General features: G+C 34.3%; 1 protein-coding gene across 1 annotated transcript in view; it reads right to left on the bottom strand.

Moving 5' to 3' along the window:
* Window positions 1–20,817, bottom strand: part of LOC142332777 (uncharacterized) — a 288,220-nt gene that overhangs the window by 79,077 nt on the left and 188,326 nt on the right. The window contains exon 4 of the mRNA XM_075379392.1: window positions 19,311–19,488. Coding sequence (XP_075235507.1) covers window positions 19,311–19,488 — 178 coding nt within the window. The remainder of the gene's footprint in view (window positions 1–19,310; window positions 19,489–20,817) is intronic.

The raw sequence follows: 20,817 nt of genomic DNA, 5'->3' as shown, positions 1-20,817 counted from the left end.
TAATTTCTGTTCAATTTTATTTAATCATTCTGGAATTTCTGTTTAATGTTTTCTACATTAAAGTTAACTAAAGAGTGACTGAAACATAGAACCTCACAAGAACAAGACTTATTTTTCCTGTTTAGCCTCCGGTAACTACCGTTTAGATAATACTTTAGAGGATGAATGAGGATGATATGTATGAGTGTGAATGAAGTGTAGTCTTGTACATTCTCAGTTCGATCATTCCTGAGATGTGTGGTTAATTGAAACCCAACCGCCAAAGAATACCGGTATCCACGATCTAATATTCAAATCCGTGTAAAAAGTAGCTGGCTTTACTAGGACTTGAACGCTGGAACTCTCGACTTCCAAATCAGCTGATTTGGGAAGGCGCGTTCACCACTAGACCAACCCGGTGGGTTCACAAGAACAAGACTGAGGCGGAATGGAATGGAATGCAAAGTTGACGGGAGTTTATTTCTCCCTACAAATCGCAGAACCTGACAGAGTCCCTTGCTGCTGGATGATTCTAATCGGGCGTGTTTTTTTTAAAAGGTTTATTTTTAAATGGCGGGTCTAATTTCTCAAGTTTTGTTTTATTTAAAGTTTAGTATTTTAAGGACGGATTTAATTGCATTCCAATCCGTTGTTGAACCAGCGTTATCGAACCCATTTAATGGGCCGACCGCGGAAGGCTAGGCTTATGAAACCTGTCCTTCCGACGTAATTCCCCTTCAGACCGTCCACTGAAGTCCTTTCGGTGCTAACGCTTCATAGGCTAGCAGGAATACGCCACAACGGGGCACTAACTATCAGGAGGGACCAATGCCATCCCTACTCCGGAGGAGTCGCAGTTGCTGGTTTATTTTAATTAACTTGCAAGTGTTAAAGGAGAGGTTGTGTAGAAGTTCTTCATCCACTTCTGTTATGGCTGCCTTTCAGGACGCATCTCTGCTGGGCTCTATTCCGGACTCCAGTCCGTGATGTTGGGACGAGAAGAGGGTCTTCCTTCTTCTTCATCTTCTTCTTTTCCCTCTTCTTCTTCCGATGACCTCTTCATTCTTCTTTGGCCTGCACTTTCCGAGAATTGGTAGTAACCGAACTTACATACCGTTAACCTTAAAATTCCCGAGGCCCCGAAGGGCTGAACGGGGGAAAGTGCAGGTTTCTTCCTTCTTCCGTGCTGTCAGTAACTGCTGGGCAGGTGGCTGCTGGGCTTGTGACTGCTGGGCTGATGGCTGCTGGGCTCGTTCCCTCTTTCTTCTTTCTTCTTTCTTGAAAGGAAAGGTAATAGGGAACTTACAAATTGGGATACCTATTCGCGATCGCGGTTTTGGGGGGGAGATTGCCTTATCAGAAGCAAACAGAAATTATTTACTGCACATAATTATTCATCTCCAGACACACGTGTGTCCGGGAAGGGGTTGGGGGGACTGCGGGGCCGCAGTGAAGAAACCATTTGTTTATTGTGGTGGCTGTTGGTATCTGCAACAAATGAAACAAAACACAAAAAAAAAAGTGAGGACCGCGTTTTTGTCTTAACCACGACTTACCGTATTTGACGTCTTGAGACTGTATAACTCGCGAAAACCATTCACTCGCGACCCCGGAAACGCCTCTGACGCGCTATTCCGTTTGTGGCTCATGCGATATGGAGGCCCCTAAGCTTGGTTTGTCGATTCTCGGCTCCCGCACCGCACCATCACGGTGGTTTGTCCAGGACGGCGTGAGGCCGCTTCCTTACACCTGTCGGGGTTGGGTCCTCTCGGCAGATGTCCCGAAGATGACTGTGTTAGACTGAGGTATACTTGCCCGATCTTTAATAAATTGCAAAAAAATTTTATCCTTTAGTTCATTACTCCTCTGATATTTTTGGACATTATTCTCACTAAGTTGGAGTTGATCAACATTTCATTTTTTGTTGGCAATTAATTAATCGCTCTTTGGTTTGTTATAATTCTTCTGATCTTAATTTTTGTACACGTTCTCTAGTTTTCAAATTTTCTTACTCTTTATACTCATCCTCTCTTAATCTCTTTATTCTTTCCTTGGTCTCAACGTTCTTCTTTATATTTATCATCTCCTCTTAATTAATTTATTCTTTCTTTGTTTTAACGTTTTTTCCCTCTTCACATTTTTTTTCTTTTCTTTTTATTGAGATATATTTCTTCATGTATCTTTCTTTTTCCTGTATGATTGTTTCTTTTTCATTTTTGATTATTCACCAAATAATCCAATAATAAAAAGTGATTATTCTACACCGTAAGGTCAAAATTAATATTTGTAACCGGTATACAGGAGTTCGCTAAACGGAATAGTTTATTATTAACTTTTATTTATACGACACACCATTAACCTGAAACATTTGTTAATCAGCAGCTCACAAAGATACGAATAGTACTGATCTAGCAATACGAGTAATAAAGGGACTTTTAATATGTCCTAATATTTCAGGTAAGACTGTTGAATAAATAATTGTATAAATATTTGATGTTAATAAAAACTAATATTTCAGCAATTGTGTAACTGTCCACTTTAATTCAGAATTGGAGGATCGTTTCTCACTTTAAAATGAAATAAATTTAAACGAAGGGCAGCAAAAAATTTATATATGTAATTTAATAGGCGTACAAGGAAATCGTATGGTGTCCACATCAGATTTTTGAAATAAGTACGTGACCGTCACCGAATGAAGCCGACGATTCCTACTAGTATAAATTATGTGTTGTTTACACGGGACGTTAAAACGTGAGTACTCTTAAAGCAATCTAAATGGGAATTTGCTTCGGAACATGTCTGGTCGGCGCCAAGCTATCTCACCCTTTGCTCTACAGTCAAACGATTCTGCTATCTATATCTGACAGAGCCGATGATTACTTGCTGTAACGTATTTGTATTGGCTGTTGTTCTATTTATCTGTCAATTTGTTTAAAAATAAGATTTATATTTGTTTCCGTTATTTATAATTTTTTTTTTACTATTAGGATAAAAGTTAATGATGTAGTCTGGGCTTTACTCTTATACCAATACATTTTTTACAACGTTAAAAATGTAAAATGATTAGATAGATTGATAATCTACATTGTTTTATATGTACGTGAGCCAATTCTTTGAAATTTATCAAACGAACAATATAAAAGTAACGCGCAAGAAATTACGTCATCATGTAAATAATTGTTTTTTTTTGCAATGGATACAGACGACTTATTAGAAAAATAATTAAAAAAAAAATTGTACGGTCTATTTACCGGAACCAGATTGCAAAATCGTAAAATAGCGCAATATTAATTGATGAGTATTAGAGAATTAAACGTACATTAAATGATTCATAAATTTCTTTTATCTTTGGAAATAATATTGAAATTTTATATTTTGGAACTGTAAACGTATGAAAAAGAGTACAAGATAAGAAGTCTCCTATTAATAAAAAATCTAACTTTAGGTTAAGATTTCTAATTCAAGTGATAGAGTAGGAGCGTTAGGTGTGCTGGCTCCTGGCCTCCGTGGCGCGAGTGGTAGCGTCTCGGCCTTTCATACGGAGGTTCGAATCCCGGTCATGCTTGGCATTTTCACACTCGCTACAAATAATTTTATCGCATCCTCTAAAGCAATACCTACAGTAGACCCCGAGGTTAAACAAAAAACACATGAATACAATACAATAATTTTCTATCGATTAGACTAGGTGGAAAAGGTAACCCACCGGGTTGGTCTAGTAGTGAACGCGTCTTCCCAAACCAGCTGATTTGGAAGTCGAGAGTTCCAACGTTCAAGTCCTAGTAAAGGCAATTACTGTTATACAGATTTGAATACTAGATCGTGGATATCGGTGTTCTTTGGTGGTCGGGTTTCAATTAACCACACATCTCAGAAATGGTCGGAATGAGACTGTACAAAATTACACTTCATTTACACTCATACATATCATCCTCTGAAATATTATCTGAACGATAATGGAGGCCACTTTCAACTATTGTAACATTCATTTTTCCATAAGGTTGCGTCACTTTTTGAACACTCTGTACCTTAAATTCGGGATTACTATATAAACTCTTAATAATCTTTGTTAAAAAAAATAAATTAAAATATTTTAATTATTATTTTTTTAAATAATCATCTACAGTAGAATTTACGTAAAAGAAATGTAAAAAAAGGAAAAAATTGAAAATTCCGGTTAGATCATGTTACTTATAAAACATTATTGTAAAAGATAACGAAGCCAAAATCAGTTGAAAATTGTACAGGTCATATTTCAAGAGCTTTATACATGGAGCTAACACACACTAACGACAGATATCTAACTGAAGTAGTAAAGTAGTAGGAGGCATGTTGAGGATAGCTGATAAATGTAATCCCTCTCAGTGTCTTGTTTCTCACTTCTTTCTTCCTTCTTCGTTTTTTTTTTTTTTACCTTTTTATTTCTTACTTACTGTCTTTTCTTCATGTCACAGTTGTCTTTCTAAATACTTTATCTTTATAGTCAAAAAACAAATGGATAGCTAGAACGAGTGATATAAAAAAAGAATAAATAAAAAAACATTATTCTACGATCATATACTTTTTTTTTATTAAAAAAATCCGTTTTAAAATCAAAATTAATCAGGAAATGCCAATAGTAGTCTAGAGGGATTGATTGAAATGAGTTAAAGGAAGAACAAATTATAATTTTCGTTATTATAAAAACTCTAGACTGGTTTCTTTACAATGAAATATTCGCGACAGTGGAAAGACAATCATTATTCTTTTTAAATAATTGTGAAAAATAGAAACTGAAATATTAAAACAATGAATATTCTTTTTCAGATATAAGAACATCCACCGAATGAGATTTCAAGAAAAAAAAAGGAATTAATTTTGTTTGAGCTCTTTGACAAGATGAAAACGTTTTCCCTTGCAATTTTAATACATAAAAACAAAACAAAAACATATTCTATAGTGAAGTTTAAATATTTTTAAAATGCATATAGAAAGTTTATGACTTTTCCAACTCTGGTTAATATTTAAGTTTTTATCGTGTACGTAAAATGGTGTAATATAATTATAGACGATCTAACTCTCCACTCAAATAACATAAAAGAAGCTAGTACACATAGATACACTAGAACAACTTGCTGAAAAAATAGGTTTTAAAATATCATACGAAAAAACTAAAATTATGGTCTGGATCCCTGATCATAACATTAGTTTTTAGTGACAGTTCCGATAAGATAGACATCCTAAAATTATACAGAAACTGGACATATAATGCAAATTTGAAGTAAATATTAAGAATAGTACAATCAACAAACGTACAAAAGAAAAAATTGAAAATTTTAAATATTGTACAAAAAATAATTCTACAATAATAACTGTAAATCTAATTTATTGTAATTATGGATAAAACACACATTCAAGTATTACTTAAGAATTTTGTTAGTTTTAAAAATGCACCTATATAAAAATTCATGATTTTACAATCTTTATTTATTAAATTATTAATACTAATTACGTAATAATGAATTATAACTAATAAAACACGAAAAAATAGCTCTGAAACTATCACACGAAAAAACTAAAATTATGATCAGAGATCCGTTACGCATTAATCATGTAAACGTAGAAACAAAGTGGAACCAGTGGGTAAATTTAAATTTCTAGGAGATACCGTAACATATAACATCAATGAGAAAATAAACCGGCAAGAAAGAACTGAGAAATTTAAAAAATCATTAATAACTACCCAAAACATATACAATAAAATATGCCAATCGACAGAAACTAAAATCAGAGATTACCAAACAGTAATTCTTCCAGAAATACAATACACCAGCGAGACTCTCTTCGGACCATACAAAATTGGAGAAGTAGAAAGGATCGAAAGGATAGAAAGGAAGATACTCAGAAAATGCATAAACAATAAAAACATAGGAGAAGGACAGTGGAGGATAATCCCAAATGAAGAAGTATATAAAATAATAACCCCGTTATTAGGAAAAAAAACCCCGACATATTAGAAAATAATTCAGAATCAAAATCACTGTTATCTTTTTCAGTACTGCCTGATTCTTCATCGCTGCTTTCGAAACATATATTTACAGGTGGGTCAAGAACTCAATAATTTCACTGTGAGGTACAGGCCTGATTGCAGATTGAAATGAAGGATATTAAATAACAAAATTCTTCTACCTCCGTAATCATTTCTCCTCCTATTTTCACATTCAGTGGTCCATCTTTATTATTTCTACTACGTTTCATTACCTTCGTTTTGTTCTTGTTTATTTTCATGCGATAGTTCTTGCGTAGGACTTCATCCGTGCCATTCATTGTTTCTTCTAAATCCTTTTTACTCTCGGCTAGAATTACTATATCATCAGCAAATCGTAGCATCTTTATCTTTTTACCTTGTACTGTTACACCGAATCTAAATTGTTCTTTAACATCATTAACTGCTAATTCCATGTAAAGATTAAAAAGTAACGGAGATAGGGAACATCCTTGTCGGACTCCCTTTCTTATTACGGCTTCTTTCTTATGTTCTTCAATTGTTACTGTTGCTGTTTGGTTCCTGTACATGTTAGCAATTGTTCTTCTTATAAATATTATGTTAACAAAATTAAACAATAAAAAATGAGCTAACAAAATAAAATATAGGAGCTTAATATGCCAACTATATGTTGAAAAAAGGAAAACCCGTTAATTAAAAATTATTATTATTTTTTTCTGAGTACATATTCGTTTTCAGCATCAATAAACAGATTAAAATCATATATAGCATGTTAGGAAACAAAAAATATATTATCAGTGTTGTTTTTCCGCTATATAATAATAAAATAATAAATAACCAGAGCCAGGAAAGTATTAAAACTTTGTTGTCAGATTTTTTCAAAATATTTATTTAAAAATACGCGTATAAATAAATTAAAAATAATCTTATTTTATGCTGCTAATAAGGATGGAAAAAAAACTTTAGGTTGAGGTTTTAATTAACCTGTTTTTTTTTGTTTTTTAATTGGCGTAAATGGTGAAAAAATATAAAATTAAGGAATGGTAATGTTAGAGAAGAGGGAAGCGTGACGAATGAACAGACTGCCGTACAATATATTATTTTATTAGCAACTTTTATAGGTCATATCGTAAGACAGTTAAATATCATCATAAAATTTTCTACTCGGTATCTTTAAAATTATTATATTCTATAAAATTTTGAATAATTCTTTTAAAAAGTAAAATAACACAAGGCAAGTATAAATTTTAAAACAAAGTGCTGTCAAAAGTATCACTTCACAATATTAATATAATCAAAACTGATTTATTGCCTTTTGTTGTATTAACATTATTTTTACAACTTTAGTGAACATAATTCAGATATTTTATTACATTTAATATTAGTGTTTAGTTTGTGAAAAATGACAGGATTATATTGTTACCACATGTATACCTAATTTAATATCGGCGGACTTAACACGGTATAGCATCACAGATGTGAGCTGGTGCACAGTTTACGGACGCGCTGATACAATCATCACTACTGCCGCCGTAGATGAGCGCGCAGTTCACCCACCATAGCGGCGCTGCGGCCCCACCACTCTCAAGCTGCAATAAAAGAGCGTGCACGAGAATGAATTCATCGTCGATCACCACCTGGAGAAGACCAAGAAGAAGATGGAAGAAGACAGAAGTTCCCCGGCCGGCTCGACGTGGTACCTCCCGGCGGATGCCAAGATCCCCTCTGGAGCAGCAGGCCTGGCCGACCCGCCGAGGGAGCCGCTGGACACGGACGTTACCTTACCGCTCCAGCTCGCCGGACTTCAATCGTCTGGCCGACGGACTCAGCAGTAGGAGCCGGCCCAGCGTGAGGATCGCTCGGGGATAACCGGCGGGTCGCACCGACCCGAAACAGCGGGGCTTTGAGGGCCACCACTGCCACGCTGTAGTGGGGACCCAACTGCCGCAGAGAAAAAGCCCGGCTGGACTTCAACGAACGAGCCGCAACTCCCAGACTTCGCCGGAGACCAGCTTCCGGACCCAACAGCTCAACTCAGAACTAACGCAAAAAACGGCCCTTCACAAGGCCACCACAAGGTTATGAATTACGAGACGTCAAAGCCATTTGACGACAACAGGCCTTCTCAGGGCTACCATATGGTTAGTAAGTGCCACGTGCCGTCGAAGCCATTCGGTGACAATATAATAAAAAAAAGTAATTATAAACGATAATTAAAATAATTATGAAAACCGTTTTTATTACTTTCCCGTCTAGATAGCGCTATAGAAAGAAAAGCCATAGATCTAGAAGGGAAAGTATTGTAATCGGCCCAATTTGGGCATATACGATTTTCACCGGATCTTGATGTTTTGACACCAAAGGAACCCAAAAAACCGGATGGAAATTTTCCGTATGTTAATGTTCGTACGTACATGTATGTGTTCGGTGTTAGCCTTTGAATAAGCATATATCTCCAAAACTACTGGACCGATTTTGGAAAAACTTGGTCAAATTACTTCTGATTATAAGGGACTGATGTCGTTAAATTTTCAATTTAAAAGTTCAAGGGATCTTTTTTCGAGGCGGTAGAGAACGGTCACTTTCCTGGAGACCATATTTTTTTAGGCACATTTGTTCAATTAAAAAATGAAAATATTTGAAAAAATCACATCCCTACCAAAAAAAAAAATGCTCTAAACTGCTGTTTTGTTGTGACATCACAGGAAAGCGGTAGAATTAAATAAATGAATAATATTTAAAATGTAAAAAATTACTCGGTCTGGCCAGATCTCAAACTTGACTCGGTACCTGGTGCGTTAAGCCTTCCAGATAAACCAGTCTGTAGACCGTACAAACGAAATTTGTTCTGTGTAAGTTGTGAAATTACGTTAATGTCGACCATCGCCGCTGGTACCGCCACACCCGCGCGAATTAAATACGGTATGCGCGCGCACTTTAGTTAGAATCATTAAATTAAATAAACGAAAAACTATTATATTTAAATAAAATGATAAATATTTTAAATTAAGTTGGTTATGTATGTATGTGTAAGCCGTGCATCAGAAAGCCACAGTTGTACATGTTGTACTCGCGTTTCGGGAAAGTTCTACAATTGTGTTGTCAGCTTTATTTTTAATTTTATTGTTAACTATTTTGTTATAGAAAAAAATAAAATATGAATTACGATATTGTATTATAAAACTATACGATTCCTGTCTTTAACCAACATAAAAAATATTAAAAAAATACCTTTTAACACGCCGGAAGGCAGAAGTAGATTTCACCGGTGCTAAGTAGGGGATAAAAACATTTCCGCCTTAAAGTTAAGAAAAACTTCAGGTTTACTCAATATGGCAATGATTGCATGTGAAAAAAAGTTTCTCATATTTAGCATACGGCAAGCCCAGTCTTTTTACCGTTCCATCAAAATTTTGGTCATCCCTCGCCGTAAGGGTTCGTCATATCAAAAATTATTTAGACAAACGTTTTAGGTAATGTTCAGAGGAATAACGGCCACTTTAAACCGATTCGATGCTGTGACTATTAAGGGAGATATAATTTTTTTTGTCTTTTAAACCCCATTTTTCCACCCCCTGGGCCAATGGTTGGTGATATCAAAAGACTTTACTTAGATAAGTTTTACGCCCTTGTTCAAACATAGTAAAAATTTCAAAAGAGTTCAATGTTTTACTTAATAAGAAAGTTATAGCGATATTTTGTTTTTTCAAAAAAAAAGCCGCCCCATTTCCAACCCCATGGTCCGATTTTACCCATTAACGAACTCGATCATGATTTTGGATCGTTATATTTAATCTATCAATTTGAAAGTGATTGGAGCAAAATTACGGCAGTTTCCACAAGAAATATATATATATATATATATATATATATATATATATATATATATATATACAGAGTGTCCCACATAAAACGAAACCCATGAATCACTCATCCATGAAATTTCAAAAGTAAAGCTTACTCCCCTACTCGTTACTGAAATGGACTCGTCCAGCATCTGAACATCGCGGCAACACAGTAGAACGCTACCGATAGTAACAACAATGTAATCATAACGTTCAGTGTATTGTTAGAGACAAGATGGTGTTTTCGCTAGATGAACGTGTTTTCATTGTCGAATCGTACTTCAGTACGAAATCAGCGGTTGCAGTGCAAGATTTGTTTCGCCATAAGTACCCAGATAAACCAGCTCCTAACAAAACATCGGTATTAAGGTTAGTTGCAAAATTTAGAGAGACCGGATCTGTTAATAACAAGGAACACAAAAGATCTGCGTCAGTGTTGAATACAGATACAGTCGCTGAAATCAAAGACCGATTACTCGCTTCGCCAAATAAATCGATCAGACGTTTGTCTGCTGAAATTAATTTGTCTAAATCGACTGTTCATCGGGCGACCAAACGATTACAATTACGAGCTTATCGCATTCAAACGGTTCATCGACTTCTTGAGTCCGACAAAGAAAAACTGCTACAATATTGTCAACGGTTCCGTCAATTTCTGCGTGAGGGAATTAACGTTATGGATTCGTTATTTTTCACAGATGAAGCACGGTTTCATTTGGAAGGCTACGTAAATAGCCTAAACAGTAGAATTTGGAGCGCTGAAAATCCCCATGTTTATCACGAAAAACAATTACACCCGCAGAAGTCGGGCGTGTGGTGCGCGATATCGCGGAAGAAAATAATCGGTCCAATTTTTTTCGAGTACACCATTAATGCAGAACGATATCAGGATATTTTATTTCAGTTCATCGCACTCTTGGAAGAGGAAGACAGACACTGTTGGCTACAACATGACGGTGCGACATCGCACTACGCAGGTTCAACTTCTGATTTCGTCGAGGAATTCTTTGGTAATCGTGTTATCGGTCGAGGCTTGTGGCCACCATCTCCAGATTTGACTGCGGCGGATTTTTTTCTACGGGGTTACCTCAAAGAAAAAGCCTACAGCGACAAACCTCGAACACTTGAACGATTGAAAGTCAATGTTGAACAAGCTGTATTAAATATCCAAACCACAAACTTTGAATAAAGTTGTAAGAAACGCTGTAAAAGGAATTGAAGCTTGTATTTAAGAAGATGGCGGCCACTTCCAACATTTCCTCTAAATGTAAGGTAATGGATGGTAATAATAAAAATTACATTTACATTTACACATGCCTTTTTATTATTTCAATACCTACCAATATAAGGTTGGATTGCGTTTTATATGGGACACCCTGTATATTTATATATATACTTTTGAAGTAACAGTGGTTTTGGGGTCTGGTGGATGTGAAACGCCAACATATGTCGAAATTTTCCGGAAGTCGAATCATGGTACCCATTACAATAGACAGCTTTCGTATGAAATCTACCTAAAATAGTTAAACAGTATATTAAAAATTTAGTCCCATCAATATAAAACTGCGTTATTTTTTTGCTTTGTATAAAAAATTACCTTCTTTTTGATGAAAAAAAAATAAATACAATTAAAAAAAAAAATTATTAAAATCAACAAATAAATAAAAAATGTAATGTGGACAGTTATAGTTATACTACGGTATTTCTCTAATCTTTTATTTATCAATTATTATAAAATAAAATATAAATTTTTATGTGAAAAATGTGAAAAAAATGGGGGCATAAATCCAAAAAGTACCACTTTTTAAATTAATTTAACTAATTTTCTATTTTACAACAGGTTGAAAAAAGAAAAAAATACTGTAACACCATTATTGAAATAAAAATGTTTTCAAAAAGTATATGAATGACTTAAACAGAATTCTGTTATAAAGATAACACTTTACAAATAGAGAGCGCGTTAATTTTGTCACTTAAGATTCACATGGTGAGAAGAATGTTCAAAGATTTACACACTTTTATTTTTTATTACTAAGAAGTATAAAAGATGATTCATCATTATTTTATCGCAAAACAAACACTCAAAAAAAAAAAAAATCACTCTCAAACGTACCGTAAAGAATATATACGAAGTACAAAAGTAAAAGAAATACTAACTTTGAATCATTTACACTCGTATATAAAAAGATAAGCCCGTACTTTATACGTTTCTTTTATTTCTTAACAAATCTTTTAACAAATGGTTCACAAATTTTTCATTAAAGCTTCGCGCACTAGCACGATAAAACGATATCAGACGCAAATGCACACCTACATTAATAAAAAATAAACGAGAGTATTAAAGGATGAGTGAAAAAAAAAAGAAACAAGTTTATATAGAAGGTTGGAGAACAGAAAAAAAGAGAGATACTGAAAGAGCATGTAAAAGTTAATTTTTTATTTTTAATTAGCTTGACTTAAATTACAAAAAAAAAAAAATACATTTATTTTAACAATTGAGTGGTAAATAATAAATAAAACAAATTAAAAAAAAAATTCATGTAATTTTTCTCATATGGAAATTTATCTATAATTAATACTTCGTATCGTACAAGGATGAAAATTCGATTTTCAGATTTCAACGGAAATATCCATTTTAACTATCCGAGAATCCATTTTGACTAGTTTTTGCGTAACGTCTGTACGTACGTATGTACATATGTCAAAACTACAAAAAAAAAAAAAAAAAAAATTAAATATTACATTAATCTTTTACATGCAATTATAACGCAAACATTATAATTTTTTTGTATTCAGTCATTTGACTGGTTTGATGCAGCTCTCCAAGATTCTCTATCTAGTGCCAGTCGTTTCATTTCGGTACACCCCCCACTATTCCAAACGTTGCGTGCCTGTACAATTTTTTTCTTATACTTGTCTCTCCAATAATAAAGCGACTATTCCAGGATGCCTTAATATGTGGCCTATAAGTTTAACTAGTCATGCATCAAAAATCTTAACTAGAATTCTATACAGAAGAATTGAGAGGAGAGTGGAAGAAGTGTTAGGAGAAGACCAATTTGGTTTCAGGAAAAGTATAGGGACAAGGGAAGCAATTTTAGGCCTCAGATTAATAGTAGAAGGAAGTTTAAAGAAAAACAAACCGACATACTTGGCGTTTATAAACCTAGAAAAGGCATTCGATAACGTAGACTGGAATAAAATGTTCATCATTTTAAAAAAATTAAGGTTCAAATACAGAGATAGAAGAACAATTGCTAACATGTACAGGAACCAAACCAAAAATAAGAAAGGGAGTCTGACAAGGATGTTCCCTATCTCCGTTACTTTTTAATCTTTACATGGAACTAGCAGTTAATGATGTTAAAGAACAATTTAGATTCGGAGTAACAGTACAAGGTGAAAAGATAAAGATGCTACGATTTGCTGATGATATAGTAATTCTAGCCGAGAGTAAAAGGGATTTAGAAGAAACAATGAACGGCATAGCTAAAGTCCTACGCAAGAACTAACGCATGAAAATAAACAAGAACAAAACAAAAGTAATGAAATGTAGTAGAAATAACAAAGATGGACCACTGAATGTGAAAATAGGAGGAGAAAATGTCAGGAAAAGACAGACTTATAGGCCAGGATACTAAGGCATCCTGGAATAGTCGGTTTGATATTGGAAGGCCAGGTAGAAGGAAAAAATTGTGTAGGCAGCCACGTTTGGAATATGTATAACAAATTGTTAGGGATGTAGGATGTAGAGGGTATACTGAAATGAAACGAATAGCACTAGATAGGGAATCTTGGAGAGCTGCATCAAACCAGTCAAATGACTGAAGACAAAAAAAAAAAAGTCTGTCTCTTCTTTTAGCTATATTTTTCCAAATGCTTCTTTCTTCATCTATTTGCCGCAACACCTCTTCATTAGTCACTTTACCCACCCATCTGATTTTTAACATTTTCCTGTAGCACCAAATTTCAAAAGCTTCTAATCTTTTCTTATCATATACTCCGATCGTCCATGTTTAACTTTCGTATAAAGATACGCTCCAAATATACACATTCAAAAATCTTTTCCTGACGTTTAAATTAATTTTTAATGTAAACAAATTATATTTATGACTGAACTCTCGTTTCGCCTGTGCTCTTCGGCATTTTATATCGCTCCTGCTTCGTCCATCTTTAGTAATTCTACTTCCCAAATAACAAAATTCTTCTACTTCCGTAATCTTTTCTTTTCCTATTTTTAATTTGGTCCTATGTACATACAAAATTGTAACAGTTTATTTTCAATTTTTATTTATTTGAACAAAGTAAAGAAAGTATTGGGATGGAGAAAATTTCGGTTTTCAGATTTCAACGGAAATATCCGTTTTGATCGTATTTGATTCCAATTTGATTAGTTTCGACATGATGTCTTTACGTACGTTTATATCTAGTATAACTAAAAAAATGATTAGCTGCGGAATGTAGAAATTTTGGATTTAGGACTTTTGTAGCATATAATTCTGCACCTCCCCTTTTGATTGCAATTGATTGAACAAAAGTGTCTAAAAAAGCTTTTTCTTAGCTGGAGTAATAATTCCTCATTGAGAGCTTTACAACGATATATAATAAGTTGTATTTATTTTCATTGGTTCCAGAGTTATAGCCAAATTATATATATTAATTAATGAAATATTTGATTCTTATAAGGGGAAGGTACATCGGTGAGAACCCGACTTCATGTCCCTTTTTTTAATTTAAATATATTGGTTTATTAATAATTATTAATATCTATAAAAAAAGTACAATAAATAATAATTCAATAAGCAATAAAAAAAATAATAATATGAAAAAACATCAGAAGTTATAAGTGAAATAAAATTTTATACGAGGTGCGGCAATAAGGTAATGAGACTGATTTTTCTTTGTAAGATGTGGCAACCTTGCAGCTAGCGTAGGCACACCATCTTTGTTTGACCTTGGTCTATAAGCTACTTCTAGTCCAAGCGGCACATTGATGCAACTGCTCAGTCGTGAGTTGTGCTGTAATAAGTGAACACGTGTTTGTGTCTCTCGTCACAGAAATGAAACCGCAAAATATTGCGCGACGATATGCCATTTCTTTTTGCGTTAAATCGGGTGAAAACGCGATGACAACTTACGGTAAGCTTCAGAAGGCTTTTGGAGAAGAGGTTATGTCAAGAGCTGAAGTTTTTCGGTGGCATAAAATTTTTAGTGAAGGCAGAACGAATGTCGAAGATGAAGACCGTAGTGGACGACCATCAACCTCACGGACAGATGTCAACTTGACCAGGGTGCGTGAAATCGTACGATCTGATCGAAGATTATCCGTGAAAACGATTGCAGAAGAACTCAACATCAATCGAGAAACGGTTCGTCTAATATTAACTGAAGATCTTGGTACGAGAAAGATTTGTGCAAACATAGTCCCCAAAAATCTCACACAACAACGAGAAACACGGAAAAATGTGGCAGCCGATCTGTTAGAGCAAACGGAAATCAATCGAGATTTGTTGAGCTGCGTTATCACTGGTGATGAAGGTTGGTTTTTTCAATACGATCCAGAGACAAAACGCCAAAGTTTGTAATGGTGCCGAAAGGGATCACCCACACCAAAAAAAGCTCGCATGTCAAAGTCAAAAGTGAAATGCATGCTTGTGTGCTTCTTCGATTCCAAGGGAATTGTTCATAAAGAGCGGGTGCCTCCTGGACAAACAGTTAACCTATATTTCTACAAAGAAATTTTAGAAAGACTTCGTAAACGAGTTCTTCGTGTCCGTGCCAACATTGCTGATAATTGGATTCTGCATCACGAAAATGCGCCATCCCATACTGCTCTGTCGGTACAGCAATTGTTAACCTCAAAACAAATTTCAGTACTACCACAGCCACCTTCTTCACCAGATATCGCTCCGTGCGACTTTTTTATATTTCCAAGAGTCAAAATGGCGGTCAAGGGACACCATTTTCAAACAACAAAAGATGTCCAAAAAGCTGTGACGAGGGTCTTGGAGGATATTACAGAAGATGAGTTCCAGAAATGTTACCATCAATGGCAGAAGCGCTGGAATATGTGTGTGCAATCAGAGGCGAACTACTTTGAAGGAGACAATACTAAACATGACTAAAACGGTAAGCAAAATTTTTTTCACACCAGTCTCATTACTTTATTGCCGCACCTCGTATACTTTTATAAATGTGTGTATGTTATTGTCCCGTTCCACGTCGAGCCGTCCGATGCTGCGATGTAGTAGGTACTAGCGCTAACCAGAGGAAGGTGAGGCCGTACTAGTATTCTACGTTAGAGACCCATCCAGTGCGGTCGCATTTTTCATTTCGTCCGGACGGACAATTAGTGTTACTTATATTCTCGTCAGAATCCCGCACAGTGGGGTCGTGTTTTCATTTCAGTCCAAGGGGACTCATAGTTTCTTGATAATGTTCAAGTTCAATTATGACTAAAGTGTAATACATTCTTAAGTTTAATGTAACTATAGTAATTCAATCAAAATATCAAGGGTGACAAGAAATTAAATATAACGATTCAAGAAGAACATAGCGTTGTTTCATTTCATCATCTACCATCTCATCAAAATAATACAGTGCACACTAGCTCTAAATTGTACCAGTAATTTAAAAGGAATACAAGGAAGGCATGTGGTATCCACATCAGATCTATTGAAACATCTGATTATTTAATATTAATTGAAAATTATAATTTAGTATCGTATTAGTTTTATACATGCATTTGTTTCGGTCTACTTGATAATAAATATCGAATTATAGAAAATCTAAAAAGTATAGAATGCTATAATGAAAATGAACCGTCGATTCATTCATCACGCATATGAAAAAACTGGCAATAAGATCAGATTTTTGTAATTTTGATTGAAACAACATAATGTGACATTGATTTCTGAAAGTTCATCGATACGAATTCGATTTCATATACATATATTTTTTTAAACTTTTTTATTTAATTTAAATATATTGATTTATTAATAATTATTAACCTCTGATTGTAAAAAAAAATTACGTCGAATAATAAATAATTCAATAATAACAAAAAATATGAGAAAATATCAAAAGTTATTAATGAAATAAAATTTTATATACTTTTTATATTAAAAAAAAGTGTGTATATGTAATTTAATATTTTACTAGGAAGTAATGTGATGTCCACATCAGATTTTTTTTTATCCAATATTAAAATACTTTCTTTTTTTTGATAGAAAATTATTTTATTAATACCGTAGTTTGTAGAAATAATTAAAAATAACCAGTAACTTACACAAAAGCATCAAGTTTCAACTCATACTGTGACCCACTATATAAGTTTAAATGAAAAAAAAAGCTAACACAGTCAGGTATTCCTGGTAGGAACGCGGCACCGCGTTTCGGGAAAATCTTCCTTGTATTTATCAACACATGTCCTGTAAGTTTGTTACATTCTTCGTGAATCAACAAGTATATATATATAAATATATATATTTGGAGGTAGTCCGGAAAATAAAAACCGTGTTTATTAATATATGAATCAAAATCTAACCTTTTAAAACTATTTTTCCACGTTATAACTTCCTAAGTTCAAGCATTTGTCAAATTGTGGCACTAGTTTTTGTTAAGTCGTCGTCAAAGAAACCATTAAGCCAAAGTATTAAGCTACTCATGAACAGCAATCTTGATTTCTTCGTCACTTTCATACCGGTTACTACCAAGAAATTCCTTCAATTTTCTAAAAATATGTAAATAGCTTAAAGCAAGATATAAACTGAACGGCGAATGATCAAAGACTTCTTAAAGCTGTGAGAAGTTCACAACTTTTTTTTTGGCGGCATGTGGACGTGTATTGTCATGAGGCAAACACATTCCGCGCGAACAAAGTACACTCGGCGATTTTGAATTGCGCTACGAAGTTGCATTAAAATTTCCCAATAAGTGTCAACAATAATTGTCTCTCCGCAAGGCATAAACTCAGATAGTAACATTCCGTGGCAATCCCAAAACATTATAGTCATCGCATTGCGTTTTGAAAGAATTTTTTGATTATTTTCTTTGGCTCTGAAGGCGATCGAGAATGATACTACTGAAGTAAGTGACTATTACTCTCTGGTGTGTAATGCGAAACCCTTGCTTAATCACCGGTCATTATATGATCCAACATTTCATCGCCATTTTTATGATATCGCTGAGGAATGACAGAGAAGCCGTCATGCGTTTTTTTTAAACAATATTCTTGGGAAGCATCGGGGACAAATTTATTGAACGGTCTTAATTTCATGTAATAGAAACTGTGAATATAGAGGAAATTTATCACTAAGTTCATGTAACATGAAACGCCGGTTCTCTTTAAAATGTCTATCAATCTGATGTTTCAGTTGTTCACTAATTAGAGTAGGGCGTCATGAGAGTTGCTTGTCATAAACAGCTGTTTTCTCTGCTGTAAATAAACGACACCATTTCCTTACGTTTGCTTCATTCATTATACTGTCGTCATATAAACGCATTTAATACACTGTCAACAATGTGACGATGAATATCCGTAGGGTAAACACCTTTCACATTCAAAAAAGTGACACATACGTAGCATAACAAAACACACACACACGCACGCACGCACGCACACGCACACACGCTAGCAGACCGGGAATGCTTCGCTATTGCTATATTTGAGTATATATATATATATATATATATATATATATACTCTTTTATATATATATATATATATATATAAAAGAGTATATATTATATACGAGGGTAAGTCAATTATTATCTGTAATTTAGTTATATTTTTGTTTATAGTGGCAGTACTATCGTGTATTGTAGATGACGCATGTGTGGTTTAATTGTTGCCAGGTCCACGTTTGATGCTTCTAGGTTAGTTCCATTATGGCTGCCCTGCCGTTAACCATGGCTGCTCCGCTTTCTGTTTGCATCAAAGAAGAGCAACGTTCAGTGATCGGAAGGTGTATAAAGGCCCGAAATTCATCGAAAACATTCGGTACAGTATGGGAACAGTGTGTTGCCGCAACGGAGTGTCTACGAATGGATTGAAAAATTCAAAAATGGTCGCACAAGTGTTACGCACGTCGAAGGAGCCGGAATGCACGTTGTGCACCACTCCAAGGATCCATGACAACTAAATGGCAGGTTAGGTTAGAGAGGCTGGCGCCACTTATTAAGTGGTACCAATCGCCCACGGCTGCCAACACAACTTTCAAAATTTCCCGTTTCTTTGAATCATTCTGTGTGTATATATATATATATATATATATAGAGAGAGAGAGAGAGAGAGAGCGAAAGAGATAGAGAGAGAGAAAACAAAAGTGGAATTAAAGTACTTCCTTGTGGTACTCCACAATGAATTATTTTTATTTAATTGTTACTGTATATTTTTTAATAAAAGAAAATACATAAATAATTTGTTTTTTAATTTCCTTTAAATTTAAATCTTTGTAGTGAAAGATATAAATTTAAAGGGAATTTTATTTTAAACTTACCTTGGATGATAGTTAACGCTCATTCCCCAAAAATATTTCTGATTCATATCAACGTTATCTTCAGCGTCTTCAAGTCTATCCATTTCATTAAATACAAGTGTAAGATTATCTTTATCCGACGTGAGAAGTCGGTGACACTCTAATCCCCGAAGACATTGACCATCTTCGTCCAGCTCTCCTAAGGAAACAAAATTAGCCGAACATTAATATATATATATATTTTTTAATCTGTACAACATATAAAGTAAACTTAATGAATCATTAAAATCAGTACGTTTGGTGAAATGTAAAACTTCCTTCTTCCTTTTTCTTTCTGTTTACCCTCCGGAACCAACATAAAGTATTATATCAGAGGATGAATGAGGATGATATGTAAATGAAGTGTAGTCTTGTAAAGTCTCAGGTAGACCATTCCTGAGATGTGTGGTTAATTGAATTTCAACCATCAAGGAACACCGGTATCCACAATCTAGTATTCATATTAGTATAAAAGTAATTACCTTTATTAGGACTTGAACGTTGGAACTCTCGACTTCCAAATCAGCTGATTTGGGAAGACGCGTTCACCACTAGACCAACCCGGCTGGTTTGGTTAAATGTATGTATAAAAAAAATTCATTCGGATCGATTGAGATTTCGTTCTTATTTTTGTTAAAAAAAGTCTGATGTGGACACCGAATGACTTCCTTGTACGCCTATTAAATTAAATATACACATTATTTTTAAAATTAAAAATACATAAAATTTTATTTCACTAATAACTTCTGATTTTGTTTCAATTTTTTTTATTGTTATTATTGAATTATTATTTATCGTTCAATTTTTTTAATAATTCTTAATAAATATTAAAATGTATTATTAATAATTATGAATAATTCAATATATTTAAATAATTAAAAAAAAAAAAAATACATATATATATATATATATATATATATATAATATAGACTACACTGCCGAGGCAGTCGCCTTTCCGCTGACAGCTAAACAATCAAAAATAATCATCACAAATACTATCCAACCGTGGCTTGATGCCATTGTGTCTACCTCCGGCCAATCAAACTGCTCAGGCGGTCCCTTTTCTTTCTTTCCTGTTTATAACTACCGTTTAGATAATTCTTCAGAAGATGAATGAGCATGATATGTATGAGTGTAAATGAAGTGTAGTCTTGTACATTCTCGGTTCGACCATTACTGAGATGTGTGGTTAATTGAAATCCAACCACCAAAGAACACCGGTATCCACGACCTAGTATTCAAATCCGTGTAAAAATAACTGGCTTTACTAGGACTTGACGCTGTAACTCTCGACTTCCAAATCAGCTGATTTGGGAAGACGCGTTAACAACTAGACCAACCCGGTGGGTTGCTCAGGCGGTCCCTAGCCACCCGGGGTGCTACTCTACTATATTCCTTTAGTCGCTCTACTCAGGGCGAGGAAACGGAAGAAGCCAGTCACAATAGTCCTGGTAACTAGTAAACTGGCATATAATATTTTTAGTAAAAA

This window comes from Lycorma delicatula, chromosome 12 (genome assembly GCF_047948215.1).
Source record: "Lycorma delicatula isolate Av1 chromosome 12, ASM4794821v1, whole genome shotgun sequence".
In the NCBI taxonomy this organism is placed as follows: Eukaryota; Metazoa; Arthropoda; class Insecta; order Hemiptera; family Fulgoridae; genus Lycorma; species Lycorma delicatula.
The sequence above is the reverse complement of the archived record's forward strand: the minus strand, read 5'-3'. Positions and strand labels throughout refer to the sequence as shown.